This window comes from Vidua chalybeata, chromosome 9 (assembly GCF_026979565.1).
Source record: "Vidua chalybeata isolate OUT-0048 chromosome 9, bVidCha1 merged haplotype, whole genome shotgun sequence".
NCBI classification, from domain to species: Eukaryota; Metazoa; Chordata; class Aves; order Passeriformes; family Viduidae; genus Vidua; species Vidua chalybeata.
In genome coordinates, this window is record NC_071538.1 from 1,406,516 (window position 1) to 1,424,076 (window position 17,561).

Sequence of the window (17,561 nt, forward strand, 5' to 3'; positions counted from 1 at the left end):
AACTGATTGTGTAAAATAGAGGTGCCTGGGCTCCCACTCTTCACCCAGCTGTGAGACAAGCCAGAACCTCAGGATGATTTCTTTTTTTAAGCAGGCTATCTGAGCAATCTACAGGAACCATGCTGTGGTAATACACCAGAGCGTGGCTGTTCCATTTGCAATATTTGCAGTTTGCTGGCTATCAGCTCTCAAACAGTGACTCACCAAGTTCAAAGAGGGCCAAAGTTTAAGAAGGTTGGAACTTACCATACAGAAATACATTATACTGATATTTATATTCTGGTAAATGTCATCTCTTAAAGGAAGTTTGAAAAGAAAGTAAACAGGGGATGCTGGAACGAAGTACAGTTCAGGTAACCACTATAAAAAACACTGTCAAAGGCACAATCAATGCAAAAATGAGAGGGTTCATTTGGTTTAACTTAACGCTACTCCTGACAGTCTCAGAGAAAGGGTTTCAAGAATAAGGCACCGTGATCTTCCAGAGGATAGTGCAAGAGCTTAGCCTGAAACTGGAAATGCAAGGATGCCTCGGTAAAAGCACAGAGACACAACACACCTTAAACCCCACCTGACACCGCCGGGTGACTACTGCCGCTCCTGGCAGCGGGAATCGCCCTCCCGAGAGCTGTCCCTTTCCCCAGGCTGTCACCGCACGAGAACACATCCCGGGCAGCCCGAGGGGAAGCGCCTCACCTTCCCAGGCTGCCCAGGGCGGCCGTGGGGTTTCTCCCGCTGGAAGCGCTCAAAACGCACCCGGGCGCGCTCCTGGTGTCACCTGCCCCAGGTGACCCTGCCCGGGCTGGACCAGATCATCTCCCCAGCTCCCTTCCAGCCCTACCCATCCCGACCCCGGCTCTCCGCAGCCCGCCCAGGGAGCGCTCCCCACCGCGGCAGCGGGCGCGGCCCGGGGTGCCCGGCGGCGGCGGCGGCGGCAGGGCTGAGAGGCCGGCACTCACCAGAGCAGGGCGCAGAGCAGGAGGCAGGAGCCCAGCGCCAGGGGCCGGCGGGGCGGCTCCCTCATCGTCTCCCCCGTCTGGCTGGCGCGGCCGGGGCGAGGCGGCGCATCCTCCTGCGGGCAGCGGCGGCGGCGGCGGGCGCTGAGGGGGATCGGCCCTCGCTGCGCACGGCCCCGCCCCGCGCGCGCGGCCGTTACTGCCCGCCGGGCCGGGCCCCCGCCCCGCCCCTGCCGCGCTGAGCTGGAAGGATGCGCGTCACCCGCTCCGCGCCGCCGGCCAATGGGCTCAGCGCCCCGCGGGCTGGCCCCGCCTCCCCGCCCCGCCGATTGGGCAGCGGGCTCGCCTCTCCCCGCCCCTCCAAGGACTCCGCTCTGTGAGGTGTCTGCGGCAAACAAGCCGTTAAAGGGAAATCGCCATAGGGATAAACGACGGCTGGCGGCCAAACCGCCGCCCGCGAGGCGCCTGAGGAGCGCCGCTGCCTCCGTTTCCAGGAGCATTTCAAGCACCGGCGCGCCCGCGCGACAGCTCTTAATTATTGCTTTTTTATTTTGATCAGGCTTCTCTGCAGGCTGCCGAGCGCTGAGGCCCGCAGAGGGGTAACCGCGCGAAGGCTGCCGGGAGTTGTAGTTCCGGGCTGGCTGGGGCCGAATCGCAGGTCTGTGGCCGCCATTTTCCGTCGCCCTGAGGGGCCCGTGAGGGGCAGCGGGGCCCGCCTTCACCCCGGGCTCGCGGGCGCGCCCGAGACGTGTCTGCGAACATTTATATCCATCGAGGGAGCGGGGGCCGAGCAGGGAGCACTCCTGGGGAACGCTCAGGGAGTACAGGCCAGGTAGCATGTGGGACAGAAGCGAGGAGCCGCCCCGGCGCTGGACCGGTAGAACACACCGGTTGTTAACAAAACACGAGGCGTTCTGTGGGTAACCCGGCCCAAACGTGCCCCTCTGCAGCGCTGATCTCCACACTGAGGCAGGAAAACCTTCCTTGCGGCTCCCTGCTGCCAAGAAGCCCGGCAGGATCGGGGCTCTCGCTGAGAGACGCGCGGGGGGAGCGAGGGCAGCACGGCCCGGCGCAGGGAGCCCCGCGAGGCGCGGGTGGGTGAGTCAGGAGGATGCCACGCTGCAAACGTGCACGTGTCAGGGCTGTGGACGAGGAAGGCCAGCTCAGCCCGCAGGGAGGGTGTGAATCACGGCGATCCCAGCAGGTCACAGCTGCTGTTGTCCCCAGAGCAGCTCCAGCCTCGTGACCCGGCCCTTACAGAGCTCTGCGATGGCGAGACTGGAGTCAGCCAGCAGTGGAGACCGCTGCAAAGTCCTTGCGTCTGTTCTTTCCCTGATTTTTCACTTCGTGCCTTCGTTAACACCTGGTACTCCCTGCCCTTGTGGAATTCCCGGGGGGCGGGAGCAGCGCAGGTCCCGCCCGCTCTGTTTGAACCGGCTCCGGGAGCGCCTCTCCCCGCCAGGCTGGGGGTGCCTGGGGCATTTGCCCATCCCAACAGCACAGCCTTGGCCACACAGTACCTGTTGGGCATGGCCAGGACCAGAGCATCCATCCACATTCATGTTTACCAGCTCTTCCAGCAGCCACATCAGCAGGTGTTTGAATTTCCAGTGCTGCCAGCCAGAGCTCTTGGCCTCAGTGCTGCCACGGGGTGTGGCTGAGCCTGTCTCCATTCCAGGGACAGGAGTTCCTGCAGCCTCCTCGACCACTGCAGAAGGCTCTGAAGCCACACTGGCTCAGCCCATGGCGCTGCTCCCTCCTGGCACAGCTCCCACACGCTGTGATCCCGTTAGGAGTCAGCACAGCTTAGACCAAACACAGCCAAAGAGCTCCCACAGAGGACACATCATTTCAGGGGAAGCTGTACAGTGATCCTGGAGGAAAAGCCCCTTTGGGTCAGTCCCCACCAGGTACGAGCACCCCCGAGAAGAGCCTGGATCAGCCAGGCAGGGTTTTGATGTCCCCACCTCTGCCATACCCACACACCAGTGCTTGCTAAGCTTGTTTCCCAAACATTGATGAGCAATTTAAGAGTCAAAAAATGACAGATTATGCAATCTCCTAACTAGAGCCCCTAATTAACCCAAAACCCAGTGGCACATGGGGTTACCTACCAGAGAGCAAATATTTGTATGGAATTCTCAAAAAGTGCTGCATGTTTGTAGCAGGGTGTTTTTTGGTTTTTTTTTGTTTGTTTGTGGGGTTTTTTTGTTTTTTTTTTTTTTTGTTTTGTTTTGTTTTGTTTTTTTTTTTTTTTTTTTTGCTTGCTCTTGGCCAAATTTCTCATGGAAAACCCCAGGAGGAGACGAGCTGGTGCAGTACCTGTGAAGTCCTGGGGCTGAATTTGAGCTCACCCTGCATCCTCTGGGCAGGGAACATCACTCTGCTGACCAGGAATAAAACCTGGGCTGTGGTGCTTGGCACCCCAGGTAGGGAAAGCTGGAGGAGGCCACCCAAGGGACACCTTTGAAGCAGCAGAAAGGAGGAAGTGGTGCTGTTGTTTTACCTGCACAGTGATGGGGCAGTGCTCGTCCATTGCACCCCAACATTCCAACAGGCTGGCTGTAGGGTATCCCCCAGAGATTTGGGCATTTTAGGACTGACTTCTGGAGAGACAGCTGATCCTGGGGTACACTCTAGGCCTCTGCCTTTTCAGCACTTTGCAGCATTTGTTTGCTGCAATGGCAAAACCTCTCCCATTCATCCCTGTCTGCTCTTTACAAAGGCTTCTTGTTTTCCCAAGTGTTGCCTTTTTTTTTTGTCCCCACATGTGATTTAATTCACACAAACTCCTTCCTCTTCTGACTATTGATCTTGGCTCCTTACTGGTTAAAATAAACTAAATCTTTCATAAGCAGGTTCTGACAACGCAACTTTTGTTCCTTCCAGACACAATTTCCTGTTTAATTTCCTGACTGTTTCTTACTTGGTAAAGGAAAAGCTGTAAATTGCAAGATTGCTTCAGAGACCTTCCTCTGACTTCAGATGAACTGTTAACCACTTGCAGGAGAGAATCCAGCAAACCAGCACAAAACTTGGAAAAAAACCTCAATTTCTTTTATATCTGGGGCGATTCGCACCGAAAGGAAAGCTGTGCAAAAAATAAAGGTTGGAATCATTTTCCTTGGAAAATCAAACAGGAGCAACTCCAGCTCCAGCTGAGCAGGTAATTGCTCTTTCACCACTCAGCAAACTGCCTGTGACACATGGGCTGTGCCTCTACGGTCCCACATGTGGGCATCCCCCCCTGCACGGGCTCTGGTTCCCGCTCCCACACTCCTTTAAATCCCGGGAGATGCCGAGAGAGTCCCGCGGTCACAGGGACCGCCTGATCCCCTCCCGCAGGCGGGGCCCCCTGAGCGGAGCCTGCTTAGAGTTAATGAACGTGCTTAGGGTTAATGAACGTGCTTAGGGTTAATGAACGTGGGCTGGCGCCGGGCAGCCTTGGCTCGCAGGGACACGGTGACACCCGGCTGGGGCTGCCTGACCTGGCGCAGGAGAGCCGCTGCTCAGATCTGCAGCCAGCAGCCCCAGCCCTGCCTGAAAGAGCCCTGAATTCTGGCACAGGTGGCACGCTGCCACGGCTCCAAAAGCAGGATGGAGCCCGGAGCACCCGCGAGCCCCTTGGGCAGCTCTTGCAGGGCACAGCCAGGTCCAGGTATCCCACCTGGCTCTGAGTCCTCTCTTTAGTGGGGACTTAGTGGGGTTTCAGCTCAAAACCTGGAAGTCAAAACTTCATGTAAGATGAAGAAAATGAATTGAGGTGGGAATGTCACTTTTGAAAACGTTTGTGTTTCGGTTTCTCATTTCATGTGCCTAAGTTTTAACTTTGCCTAGAAACAGGAGATCAAATGATTGCTCCAGTGGGGATTCCCAGGCAGGGTACAGCTGCAGCATCTCCTGGCCCTGTTGCAGAACCACAGAGCCTCTGCATGACAGCAAACACTTTTTCCTACAGCCAGTGCTTGGGAATGGATGGAAAACGGCTTCCAGGGGAAGGGATCCACCTTATCCTAGCCTGGCTGGCAGGTGTTCCAGGCACAACTTCAGCAGCACCTGGCTGTGACACCAGTGCAGAGCCCTGGTGCAGGAGAAAACAAACGTGGTCAGCCCCTGGGGAGCTTCTCTTGCCATCTGAAGGGGCTGATGGAATGGGGAAAGTCCAAAGGCTGCTGACAGCTGGGACACAGAGAATCCAAATTAATTCTTGCTCTCAAGATGGAAATGTGGTGTGGGCTTGGGGGCTTGCAGTGGGGTGAACCATGCTGGGTGCCTTGGTGCCCCTGGTGCTTCCCAAACTGCTGTCTGAGCCCCCCTGGGAAAAGAAAAATCAAATTTCACTGCAGAAACTGAGAAACGGCAAAACTTCACAATGAGAGTGTGAAGCTTTTTTTAGCCTTCATTTCTGGGAGGACAGCATGGGCTGAAGCTTCCCCATCCCTCTTCTCCCTCTGCCCCTGGGGTGAGAGGAAGGGCTGGGAAAGCACCTGGTGCAGCCCGGGGCCGGTTTCCTCTATGGCCCTGTGCAAATCAAGGCCACAGTGGGGGGTGTCACAGGCGCCTGGTCCAGCAGGGCAGGGCATCCATGGCTTTCCCAGCACAAACCCAAACCTGAGACCCACCCCCCACACATCCTCGGGCTGGAGGGTGGACAGAGCCCTGGGCAGCAGTGCCAGGAACATGGGAGGGTAGCACAGCCCACACAGGAGCACAGCACCTCTGCTGGATCCGAGTGCTGGGGATGAGGGACCCAAAGGGCTGCCCAGGCACACACAGGGAACCCCGCAGGCTCAACCACCTCCCTTCCCCTTTCTGACGACTGCTAAAATAAACTAAATTCCCACCTGGCTCCATCCCCTCCCTGCCAGATGTGTAAAAATAGGCAGAGGGGTAGGGGGGTGGCTGGCAGCAGGAGTGTCACTCCTCAGGGACTCATGCTCCAGGGGAACAGGCATACCAGGCACCCCCTCCCCGTGGTTTGGGGCAGGACGAGCTCGTTTTGCAGGGAGAAGCACTGCAGGTGTGAAACACTCCTCAGCCCCACATCACTGCTCTTACCGAGCACCTGGGCTCCTGCTTGGAGCTCCAGGGAAGAGGGCAGGAAGAGCTCCTGGTGCGAGTATCTCCTGGGAAATCACAGTGTTTCCAGACTGAGGCCACGCTGTGTTTGAACAAAAGCTTCTTTACTAGGCAAACGGGAAGGTGAGCATAGAGCAGGATCCTCTCACAGCACACCAGGCTGAAACAGGGAGTTGCAACCTCTTTTTGACCTGTGCACAGTAAGTTTTTCCCCAGCTACACTTCCTAGAAAAACCAACAGTGTTTGCATACACGGTTTCATCCAATATTCCCCTCCCCATTTACAGAACAAAAATATCTCCATGGCAGACACTACAAACCTTGTTAGAAACTCTGGGTCCTTCACACTTCTCCCTCTGTGTCCCAGAGCTGCAGGGGGAGGGAAGTGGCTGTGTAGGAGGCTCAGGGCAAGCAGAGTTGGCACTGGGGAGCTGATGTGGGGCTCCATCCCTTGGGGGGACACTGCTTTTACCCTCTGATCAGTTGGGTTTTCAGTGTTTTGCCACCTGCAGCTCTTGATGCCTTTCTACCAACTGTGGAAGAGCTGGGTCAGCAGTTCACATCCCATCCCTACGCTACACATTTAGGGCTAAACAAGGGGGAACAGAGTAAGAAACCTCTTGGCAAAGCTTTGTTTTGGAGACCCAGCCCTGCTGTGCCAGGTCTTGGAGACACCCATGGGGACCGTAAGACGCTCCTTGTTCCTAAATCTCAGTTTTCACCTTCCAGCTTCCAGCTCAGGTCCCAGGGGCAGTTTTATTATTTTATCCCCAGGTCTAGTTTCCTCCCTGCATCTCTGTGCTAGAGATGTGCCACATACAGCTGAAGGTTGAGCTGAGCTTACCTGAGCAGCTGAAGTTTGGACTCATCCCACCCTGGGGCACCCTGCAACTGGCAGAACACATTGCTGATGTCATTTTTGGCTGTAGTTTCCTAGGGTTTTTCTTTTTTAAAAGCAGATTATAAACAGAAACATCTTTACTAGCTTGATCCTGATGGAGCTCCTCTGCAAAACAGGCCCTGCTGTGACCTACTGCCCTGGAGCTGGCTAGGCCCTGGGCTGGGCTGGCTTGTCCCTTTTTCCAGAGCCCAGAGTGGGTGCTGGGGAGGCTGTTTTGCCAAAGGGCTGCAGGGATCCATGCTGACCGTCAGGGAATGCCAGGAGCGAGGGAGCTCAGTTTCACAGCCCCCCCCACATGCTGTGTTCCAGAGGTCACATCCCTGCAGACGTGTATCTTTCCACGTCATCTCTCCTGTCCCAGATTCTCAGCCAGATCCTCAGCCTTCCCATCTTTTCCCCCCCTGCAACAGGCTCAGCAAATCCCAAACCTTGCCAGTCCAGTGTGGGCTTCTCAGACCCAATCCCATTTTCCTGGACTGCTCAGCCCAGCTCTGAGCAGGGTTTCTCCATCTCCAGTAGCCTTGGTACCTCCTCATCTCAGCTCAGGAAATCTGACCCGCACGCAGGAAAGGGAGAGCCTGGGAGAGCTGGAGCAGCACCAGACTCCTCCGTGTCCAGGCCCTGCAGGGCTCCCAGGGCAACCAGCCCTGTCTGCCCCAGTATCCCCCCACAGGGCTCAGCCCAGCTGCAAGGCACTGGGCTGGTGTCGTCCCAGTCCGTGCTGGGGACTGAATCCAAGCAATCCTTAAATAGGTGACTGCAGGAGAGCAGGCACAGCCTGTGTCACGGGGACTTTTAAGGCAGGAGACATCTCTGGACATGGAAAAATGCAGCAGCTGGAGCTGCACCAACTTCCCCCCTCCCTGAACAACATTCCTGTGGAGGGAGGGTTTGGCTCCAGGGTCAAAGGGGCAGGCTGGGGGGTGGCTTGGCAGAGAAATGAGGCCCAAGGATCCATGGCTGTGCCGTGTCATTCCTGCGGGGTGCCACGCAGGGATGCAGGGGAAGAGCCCTGTCTGAGGGACAGGGAGAGGTACAGGATCCGTCCCCATCCGTGCAGCCTCAGGCCGGCTCGGACCCTTAGCAGAGAGTGCTGCTCAGTTATTGTGAAGCCTGTCCCTGCAGCACAAGTGATGGGCCCGTCCCAAGGGGAATCACACACACCTGGAGGCAGCCCCGAGCCAGTGGTGGGGGTGCAGTGCCTGCCATACTTTGATATTCAAATATCTGCAGTGGAGGTCCGGATCAATCCTAGCTATTTCGGTCCCAGCCTATCACCTTTTCCAGCCTTCCCTCCAAACAACTTCAGCAGTGTATTCCAACATTCGGAGCCGGCAGACACCGAACAAATCTGCAGGGGGGTCCCATTGCAGGGGGCAGGGCAGAGCCACGCCTCAGCATACAGGGAGTTTGTAGGGCCATGGCACCCAGCTCCTCATCCCTGCATTTCAGCAGAGGGGCTCAAAGCACTCGCCACCCCACAGCCTCTCCAGAGGCCAGTGGCACTTGGGGACACCTAACTGTGAGGTGAGGGAGGTCTTGTGGCACGGAACCCAGAGTGGGAACTTAGATGCTCACAAAGGACTTTTGTATTCTTGACCTTAGCTATTGCTTATCCCTGCCAGGAGAGCTCCCAGGAGGGGTGAGAGATGACTCCGTGGCACAAGGTCCCCTCTGAGCAGCAGGGCCGGCTGGTGACAGTGACGTGGCGGGTCCCGTGGCAAGTCCCGCTGGGACAGCTGTGCAGGAAGGAGAGTCACTGCCCCGGAGAGTCACTGCCCCGCAGCAAAGTCTGGGCCACCTGGGCAGGGCTCAGCTGCCCTTTGCACCGTGGGCGGTTCCATCACATGTGGCAGTCACACGATGTCCCCTGCCAGGGACACGGTGCCAGCACAGCAGTGGCAGCTGCTTCGTCCCAGACCCTGCTGGGGTCTCCCAAGCACCAGGTGGGTGCCAGGCCCTGTGGGCCTCGGCACTGGGCTGGCATTGCCAGGGGTGCAGATCCAATGCCAGAGAAATCCCCTTGTCCTGCTGGGCACCCGTGGGGGGCTCCAGCTGCTGTGCTGGATCTCCCAGAGGAGTTTGGCTTTGCTGGCATCACCCAGCGTGGCTCAGGAGCGCTGTGAGTCACTGACCAGCCCCAGCCTCCCACCTCTCCCTGCCTCCAAAGGCACTTTGCTGGCCCACAGCAGAGATTTGAAAGGGCACACGAAGTACCTCTCACCTCTATTCTCTCCACTGAGGTTTCTACGTGGATCTGCCCACGTGGAAGCAGCCTCATGCTCCAGCCCAGCCTGCTCTTCTTGGTCCCCAAAGCGTCACAGATGTGCAGAGAGCCCAGGGCCAGTTTACAGCAAACCTGCTGTCACCACCCACAGCGAGAGCACAGCATTGCCCTGCCCATGCCCATGGGAGGTGGCATTCCTCTTCTGTGGTGGTCGTGGCACTTTTCAGAGCAGCAGGAATGGCACTCTGCTCTCCCAGCTTTCCTCTTGCATGCCCCAGCTTTACTCCATGACTTTGGGAGAAGGACATTTCGTTCAAAATCTCAAGTTCCCAGGCGCTGGGCACCAAGGCAATGCCAGCAATGACAGGAGCTGGCAGCACTCCCTGTCCATGTGGGCACTGCCTTGTGCACATGGAGGCACGTGCATGCCTCTGTGCAAAGCCTGGGGCTGGGGGCTTTTAGGGAAGCTGAAACTGAGTCCAGCTCCATCCTGGCTCGGAGCCTGCTGGCATCGCCCCTTGGCAAGGGGTACCTGCACAGGGTGAGCAGCTGCTTCTGCCCTGCCGAGCAAGTGCAGTGACACGGGGCTGGGAGGTGGCACTTTTGAGATGTCACTGTGGTGTGGCTCAGCCCGAGGCCCCCCCAAAGGCACAGCAGCAGTGTGGGTGTTACCTGCTGCTCTGCACGTATCTGGATGAGGTGGGATCTGTTTGGAGAGTCTCCTGTGGCAGGCTCTGGGTGAAAACAACCAACAGCTCTTCCGCCTGTTGCCGCTGGGACAGCGGGCCACGAACGCCCCTACCCACAGCACAAACAGGGCACTGTTCAGGGCTGCTTTGCCCCAGGCCGAGGCCTCTCGGCTGAGGCCAAATTAAGCAGCTCCTCAGCAGCAAGCACCTCTCCGGGGCTGGGAAGGCTCTGACCTGAGCACAAGCAAACACAGACTTAGGGAAAACATCTCTGGCCTCTGTGAAACCTCCCTTAATATTCCCCTGTCCCCTTGCTGCACATGCTGAGTCCCTTTAGCGTGGACATGGGCAGCACAGGAGATGGATGTCCCTGCAGAGCTGCACCTCTCCAGCCCTGCTTTCCTCCTCCTGCTCCTCTCTCGGGCAGGGCAGGACTGAGCTGTGAGCAGGCAGGAGCTGCAGGGAAAGGACACCCTGTAGCATCACACCCACATTCCTGAGCTGGCTGCTGGAGGCTGGTTTGGCCAGAAAAGCAGGTACCTCGCTGGACCGGGACACGGAGTCCCGTGGGGACTAGGGTCATGCTCCCAGCAGCACCGGGATATCCAAGCACAGAGAGGCCCTGGCTAAATCCCATCGGCCGGCTGTGCCCTTCTCGGCGGCTGCAGGGAGACAGCCCTTCGCCACGGTGTGGGACCAGGGCAGGAGCATCCCTCCTGCCCGCTCGCTGGGCCGGCCGGCTTGCGGGGCCGGACAGAAGCGAGACAGCCCCCAGCACGCACTGGCAGCAGCTGCGAGCGGGACAGGGACTTGCGGCTCTCGGGATGAGCAGATCCCACCCAGCACGGAGCTGCGGTGTGCCCTGAACCCAGCCCCAGAAGCTGCTGAAGCTCACACGGAGCGGAGAGCGCAGCCCGGGGTGGCGGGTGACCCCTCTCAGGCGTGACGGTGCCCGGCCCCGGGTGCCGGTCCCGCCCGCGGTTCCGGCCCGTGTCCCGCGGTTCCGGCCCGTGTCCCGGGGTCCAGCCCGTGTCCCGGGGCTCCGGCCCGTGTCCCGCGGTTCCGGCCCGTGTCCCGGGGTCCGGCCGGGAGGTGGCGGCCGCGAGCGCCCCGGCGTCCCTTGCGCCACCTCCGGCAGCGGCGGCGGCGGGGCCGGGGCCGCGGAGCCCCCCCTACCCGTGCCGGGGCCATGGAGCCGGTGCCCGCGCGGCGGTGGCAGAAGGTGCTGTACGAGCGCCAGCCTTTCCCCGATAACTACGTGGACCAGCGGTTCCTGGAGGAGCTGCGGAAGAACGTGCACGCCCGGCAGTACCGGTACCAGGCCGTGGTCTTCCAGTCGGGAGCCGTGGTGCAGCAGCTGTGCAGCGTCTGCGTCTTCGTGCTCACCTGGTGGTACATGGACGCCGGGATGCTGAGCCCGCAGGGGCTTTTCGGAGCGGCGCTGGTGTCCTCCCTGCTCGGCTATGTGCTGTTCGACGCCGTGGACGGCGGGGCCGGGCGCTGGGCGAGTGGGCGGACGCGCTGGGCTGACCTCAAGAGCACGCTGGTGTTCGCCGCCTTCACCTACGGCTTCTCGCCGGTGCTAAAGACGCTGACCGAGTCCATCAGCACGGACACCATCTACGCCATGTCAGCCCTCATGCTCCTGGGGCACCTCATCTTCTTCGACTACGGCGCCAACGCTGCCATTGTGTCCAGCACGCTGTCCCTCAACATGGCCATCTTCGCCTCGGTGTGCCTGGCCTCGCGCCTGCCTCGCGCCCTGCACGCCTTCGTCATGGTGACCTTCGCCATGCAGATCTTCGCGCTGTGGCCCATGCTGCAGAAGAAGCTGAAGGCGCGGACGCCCCGGTGCTACGTGGCGGTGACGGTGCTCTTTGCGCTGGCAGCGCTGGCAGGGCTGGCCACGGTGTCCAGCGTGGGCGCCGTGCTCTTCGCCTCCCTGCTGCTCGCCATCTCCTGCCTCTGCCCCTACTGCCTCATCCGCCTCCAGCTGCTCAAGGACAACATCCACGGGCCGTGGGACGAGGCTGAAATCAAGGAGGACCTCTCCAGGTTCCTCATGTAGGCCTGGCGCAGGGGGACCCTCTGCTGTGAGCTGTGAAAGGTCCTGGCTGGGGGACAGCCCTGTGGGGGAGGACACCTGAGCCAATAAAGTCTCTCACACGGCAACAAGGACCACTCTCGTGTTCCCCTCAAGGATGCGTTTCCAGCCCTGTCTTGCGTGGGTGCGGTGAAGGAAGGCGCTGAGCCCTGCAGGGGTGCAGGGCAGGCGGGGAGGAGTCGGCTCTGGCCATGCAGACCCAGACCCGGGTACAGGGGATGTGTCCCACGGTCCTCAGCCCCAGGACCCTCAGGGGGTGCTGGGCACTGCCGGCGCTCCCCGGGGAGGCTGGAGGGCAGGGCCTGGTGAGGTCGCTGTGGGCAGGGCTGCTGATGGAGCTGCAGGGCCGAGCACCAGGGCTCGAACGGGGGCAGCGTCCTCACCTGCACCGTGGCCCTTGTGGGTACCAGAATAGCATCACACCACCGCCAGACACCACATTACCCTAAATCCCATAGGAATGGGGGGGATGAGCGGGCATCACACCTTCCTTTTGAAACAGATTTTTAGAGTTAAGTTAACAAAAATTTAGCTTATAGAGGTGTGTATTGAATTTTAACCTTTTACTTAAGAAACCTCTGCCTGGTGCAAAGGGCATAGGAAAACGCAAATTTCTGAAGCTTCTTGCATAAAGAACAATACCAGAAGAGGCAAAGAACCCAGGTAAAGAAGCTCCTCTGTCTCCAAGCCTATCAAGACTGACAGACGTACTCAGATAAGCACCAAAGGACCAAAAGCGCACGCGCAGAGAGGAAAAGTTCAAAAGCTCAGCCGTGAGGAAGACCACGATCTTCAGCCTCAGGACCACCGAGAGACCCCCGCGGGACCACCACAGCAAACCACGCGTGCCCAGAAGGGCGTGGACTTATTTAGCATGAGAGGCGAGGACAGGCGGGGCCAGGGGTTTAATATGCATGGCAAAGTTGTGCAATGTGCTGCATATGGAACAGCTTTGGGAATAAAGGTGTGGGTCAGACTGAGGCTCGGGGCACAAGTTTTGGAGAGCTATCTCACTTGTGCCGGGCGCTGACGTACAGACCCACTTCAGAACTACCCCAGGCTGTGGAGTCTGTTTGTTTATTCCGCGTATCGCTTCACTCTTCTCTCTAACCCCTTTCCAGAGGCAGGGCCAGACCCCGAGGCAGAGGGATGGAGCTCAGCACAGCCTCCCATGGGCGCACACCCACCTGCGGGGGGATGCCAGACTGCTGGGACAGCGGCAGTGCCCGTGGAGCTCCCACCGACCCCGTCTGTCCGGTGTCCGTCTGTCCGGCAGCGCTCCCACCACAACAGAGGGCGCTCCCGGCAAACGAGTCCCGCTGGAGGCCTGGCAGGACAGACAGCCCCGCCGCGGGACCTCCCCGGCGCTTCCCCTGGCCCTGGCCCCGTCCCGCGGCAAGCGCAGCCCCGCTCCGGCCAGCCCGGGCAGCACAGCCCTCCAGAGCCAGCACCACGGGAGAGAAGGGATGCCCACACCTGCCCCAGCCCCATCTCCCAGGGCTGCATTTGGCATCGCCCCGGTGTTGACGGAACTTCTCTTTCGGAAAAGCTGCAGGAGTGCAGCTTCTGCTCGATTCTCCCCGTCCCAGCGAGCAGGCGCTTTTCACGCGCTCCTCGGGCTTTCTCGGAAATGAGCAACCCCCGGCGGAGTCCCCAACACCTCCAGTGCTTTGTTACTGCTCTTGCCAAGTGTCGAATGTTGCTGCTGTCGCCGTGGTAACGACAACATCTCATTTTGCTTTTAATTAAAGCCTGTAGAAGTTTGGAGCCCGTGCTCAGGTCTCGCAGGGAGCACAGAGCAGCCAGATGCTCAGAGTCAAGATGACATTTTTTAGCTCTGCAGAAAGGAGAATGTTTTGTCACGGGGGGGGGGTTTCCCAGAAAGCTGCTTGGTGACCCCGATGTCCCATCTGACACTGGGCTAATGCCAGTGTAACGCTGCCATCCCAAAAAGATTCACAGAGCCCATTGGTACAGGGGCAAGGCTGGACTGTAAATAAAAAAGAAACCAAATCTTGTCTGCTTGGCCCCTGGCTGTCACAGCAGAAGCTGCAAGAACACAGAGTTTCTGTTGCACCCACTCCTCCATGGGGAAATACTTCCCCACAAAGTACCTTTCCCAAATTCACACTGTCAAAAGCAGCTGTGGGTTAGGAAAACTGCAAGCACTGACCACTCAAACATTTCATGTGGTGAAGATGGGCACAGGCTGCCACCTTCCCCTCAGCTGGAGCAGGGACCTGTGCAGATCCGGGGACTCGGGATGCAGCAGGCTCCATCCCCCGGCTCCAGGGGATGCAGACTGTGTCCCACCCAGCCCTGCCTGCTGCCCACAGCCCCAGACCTCTCTGCTCTGCCCATCCTTCCCTTCATCTCCTTAGAACGAGCCATAGAATTCTAGAATTACATTAGAACAGCCTCAGTCCCTGCCTGGAGACCCACTGGGGAAAGGCTCAGCCCTCTCCTCACCTGCCCACAAAGACACCCTGCCAACCCTAACCTGGGAAATGAAAACAAAATCCACAGCCTGGATGCACAAAGGACCTTGAAGGAAGGAGGAATGCAGAAGAGAGCCAGGGAGAGGAGAGGAGGAGACACAAAGGGCAGGCAGGGTTTCCCTAGGACTTCCCTGACCTTCTCCTGAGGACACGTGCTCTGCAGTGCTGTTGCTATTTAAGCTGCTGTATAAATGGCCATTATTGGTATGTCTGCATGCCTGAGGTCATAGTATCCTCTACAGAGCAGGATTTGGCCATAACTCTACATTTACCCAGTAAAGCTGCATGTCCTTTGGGCATTTGCTCCCTGAGCAAACCCCCACTGAGACTCAAGAAGTGGGTCCTTGGCTGTTGATGTAACAAACACTTCATCAACCAACCCTAAGGGGTTAAATGTTCTTTTGCATTCCAAGCTTCTTTCCCTTAAGGTTCAGTCCACTGAGATCAGTCCTTCCATGGGACTTTTTCTTTTGATTTGAAGCTGGCCAAATGTGAGTAGCTGTGAAGCGGCTGGGGATCAGCCTTGCTCCTGGGGGAGCTGCCGACGTGTGCCAGCTGGAATCTCCATCTCCAGCTTTGCTGCAGGGAAAGGCCAGTGTCAGCCACCCACACCGTGCTGTCAGGGGCCACGTCCCTCCCCACGTGGAGGCCTGGATCTGGGAAGCCTGTGAAGAACAAAGCTGGGCTCTTTGATCAGGAAACCAAAACAGGATTTTGGTCCTAACCCATCCACTACCCTGTAATGTCAGTGGTGCAGCAGCCTTGTCCTTCTGCCCCTGGCCACAACACCAGGGCAGGCTGCAGACAGCACAGACGAGGTGAAACAGCTTCTTCAGAAAGCCACCCTGTGAGCTGATGTTGAAGAATGTGCCAAGGTTTCCCAGCACACCAGCTCCTGTGCCTTTCTACTGAATAGATTTTAGAAATGGCTACCATAAACCCATGGAATCTGGAGTCCTATTTTCAATAATATTTTTTACCAAATATTTCATAAGAAGGTAAAGATTTGTGTGGAGGATTTACCAGCATGAAATGCCCCACGAGACCAGTTTGTGCCTTCCAGCCTAATGTGTGGAGGCCAGCAGGCAGCTGGGAGCTCAGCAACAGCTCCTGGCTGGGTGCTGTGGCCAGGCCATTGAGCTAAAGTATCATCCACATTTTATCTGCTGTTGGCACCGTGTTGTAGCACAGAGAGATTGCAGGAAGAGCTTCCCCCAGCGCAAAACAGATTTTTGAACAACCTGGAGAAAAAGCAGCTTGTGAAGTTCAGTCTGTCCCCCTTCCCTTTTACCTGAGACATGGGCAGAACCTCCTCAAGAGCTCACCAGGTACAAACACTGTTGCTTCTGCAGTAGTCCTGACAGTGCACAATTCCTGAACTCTGCTGAGGAGTTCCTGCCTCAGCACCTGATGGGTTCCACAGGTGAAGGCTGCAGCCACCCTCAGCTACTCCATTCTTGGGAGTAGCGTTCCTGGAACTGTAGATCCAGTTGTTTTCCAGGAACTGTAGGTCTCCATTGCTCCCTATCTCAGGGTGCTGGGAAGCACCTGGCCCAGTCCCAGCAATTCCCAGTTTAGCACTCACAGTTCAAAGGTATAGCAGGGTTTGGGGTTTCCCCCCACTTCTTACTACACCATTGCTGTTTCTCTCTTCTACTCTACCAAAATAACAAATCTAAGTGAGAAGAAGGAAAAATGCCTGTAAGTCTACAGCTTTCTGGGCTTATATCCTCTTCTATGTTGAGCAAACTCAGTGTCTGGTATTTACCGGCTCATGCAGGTGCTTCAGCAGCTCCCTGGATATTTTAGAGGTCAGTGGGACCTAAATCAGCTGCAACAAGAGGAACTGCCCAAATTCAGCAAAGCTGCATCAGACCAGCCTTGAAAACAAGCAGAGGCTGGCTGTCACCTGGCCCTTCTGCACTCACACATGATCTCATCCCCTCCCCTGCCCCATCCCGAGCAGCAGCACTGCAGCTCCCTGCCACCATCACCCCCCTGCTGCCCAGGACCCCTGGAACACTGAGCTGGAGGCCAGTGCCCAGTGGTGCCTCCTGACATACCTGCATGGTTTGTGAGATACCCCCTTGGCTTTCCTGTGAGGAAAAACAGCCAGTTAAACCCATCTGACTCTTCACAGACTTCTCTGGCACCCAAAACAAGCACATCATCTAAATCCCAGATTTTCTCTTTCCCACAGGGATGGACACATTTGGAATCCCAGAGGTAGCTCCTTACAGCTGTTTGAGCCCAGATGCTCCAGTGAGATCGGCTTGCAAGGAATTCAGAGGTTTAGCTTGAAGAAAATGGTCAGAACAGCTGTAGTTTATTTATAATTGTGCAGATTAATCAGTCTAGGGACTGTCTAGAGACTGCTGCTCCTTCGAGTTTCCGCTCAGCCAGGTGCTGCTGCACTGGACATGTTTTGGAACTCTGCTGGCTGTTCTTCCTGCTAATGCTAAGCCAAAGTCATTGATATGGAGCAATCCTGGTGCTGAATGCATTCAGAAGTCCTGGAACTCCAGCAGAATGTCCATCCCTCCCTCCACAACCTTGGAGGGTGGGAGCCTCCACAGAGCCCAGGTAATTTCTCCCACAGGGTAAGAATGTCTCAGTGTGAGAAAGAGTGAGTAGACCCTCCAATAGAAACAGAGGACACACTCCTTTTGTAGTCAGAATTTTATTTTCTTTACATCCAGGCTTATCATTGACATCTGAAAAGAAAATATTTCATTTACAAATAGACTAGTGCAAATTAAAGGTAATTTTGGATTAAAAAAAAAGAAAAGACATTGCATGTAACACAAAAGAAATGTGTGTGTTAGGATGATCTTCCTGGAACAGCTGGTGGAGGTCGCCTAGGAAAAAACCAAAAAATAACCCAAAAATCACAGGGAGAGGGGTAGATTTAAAACAAAAGGCCACGATACAATAAAATGACTCATATACAAAATTACCTTAATAAAATGGGTTAAGAGAAAAAGGCACAGAACATGCATATTAAGGAAAAGAGCAAGGGCAAGATTAGAATCAGCTGGCTCTCAGCACAGCCTGGCTTTTATCCTCACCGCCTCCCTTCTGACTTGCCGGTGCCAGAGAACCAGAAC

General features: G+C 57.1%; 3 protein-coding genes and 2 long non-coding RNA genes across 8 annotated transcripts in view; 2 read left to right on the forward strand and 3 right to left on the reverse strand.

Annotated features, from left to right (window-relative positions):
• Window positions 1-1,117, reverse strand: part of SUCO (SUN domain containing ossification factor) — a 38,323-nt gene extending 37,206 nt beyond the window's left edge. For all 4 annotated transcript variants that reach the window (XR_008432329.1, XM_053950354.1, XM_053950353.1 and 1 more), the window contains exon 1: window positions 960-1,117. Coding sequence is in view for 3 of the 4 variants with exons in the window: in XM_053950354.1 (XP_053806329.1) it covers window positions 960-1,024 (65 nt within the window). In the remaining variant the exon portion in view is untranslated. The remainder of the gene's footprint in view (window positions 1-959) is intronic.
• Window positions 1,118-1,268: 151 nt separating this feature from the next.
• On the forward strand, window positions 1,269-4,071 carry LOC128792593 (uncharacterized). Its single transcript, XR_008432461.1, has 2 exons — window positions 1,269-2,866; window positions 3,846-4,071. It is a non-coding gene; the product is annotated as an uncharacterized LOC128792593 (long non-coding RNA).
• Window positions 4,072-10,967: 6,896 nt separating this feature from the next.
• On the forward strand, window positions 10,968-12,030 carry PIGC (phosphatidylinositol glycan anchor biosynthesis class C). The gene has a single exon (XM_053950948.1). The coding sequence runs from the start codon at window positions 11,042-11,044 to the stop codon at window positions 11,918-11,920; it is 879 nt and encodes a 292-aa protein (XP_053806923.1). The 5' UTR covers window positions 10,968-11,041; the 3' UTR covers window positions 11,921-12,030.
• Window positions 12,031-13,014: 984 nt separating this feature from the next.
• Window positions 13,015-15,352, reverse strand: LOC128792492 (uncharacterized). The gene is made up of 3 exons (XR_008432426.1): window positions 14,591-15,352; window positions 13,433-13,946; window positions 13,015-13,143 (listed from the first exon to the last, which is right to left on the reverse strand). It is a non-coding gene; the product is annotated as an uncharacterized LOC128792492 (long non-coding RNA).
• Window positions 15,353-17,115: 1,763 nt separating this feature from the next.
• Window positions 17,116-17,561, reverse strand: part of DNM3 (dynamin 3) — a 171,836-nt gene continuing 171,390 nt past the window's right edge. The window contains exon 21 of the mRNA XM_053949823.1: window positions 17,116-17,312. Within this exon, the coding sequence (XP_053805798.1) occupies window positions 17,276-17,312 (37 nt within the window). The 3' untranslated portion in view covers window positions 17,116-17,275. The remainder of the gene's footprint in view (window positions 17,313-17,561) is intronic.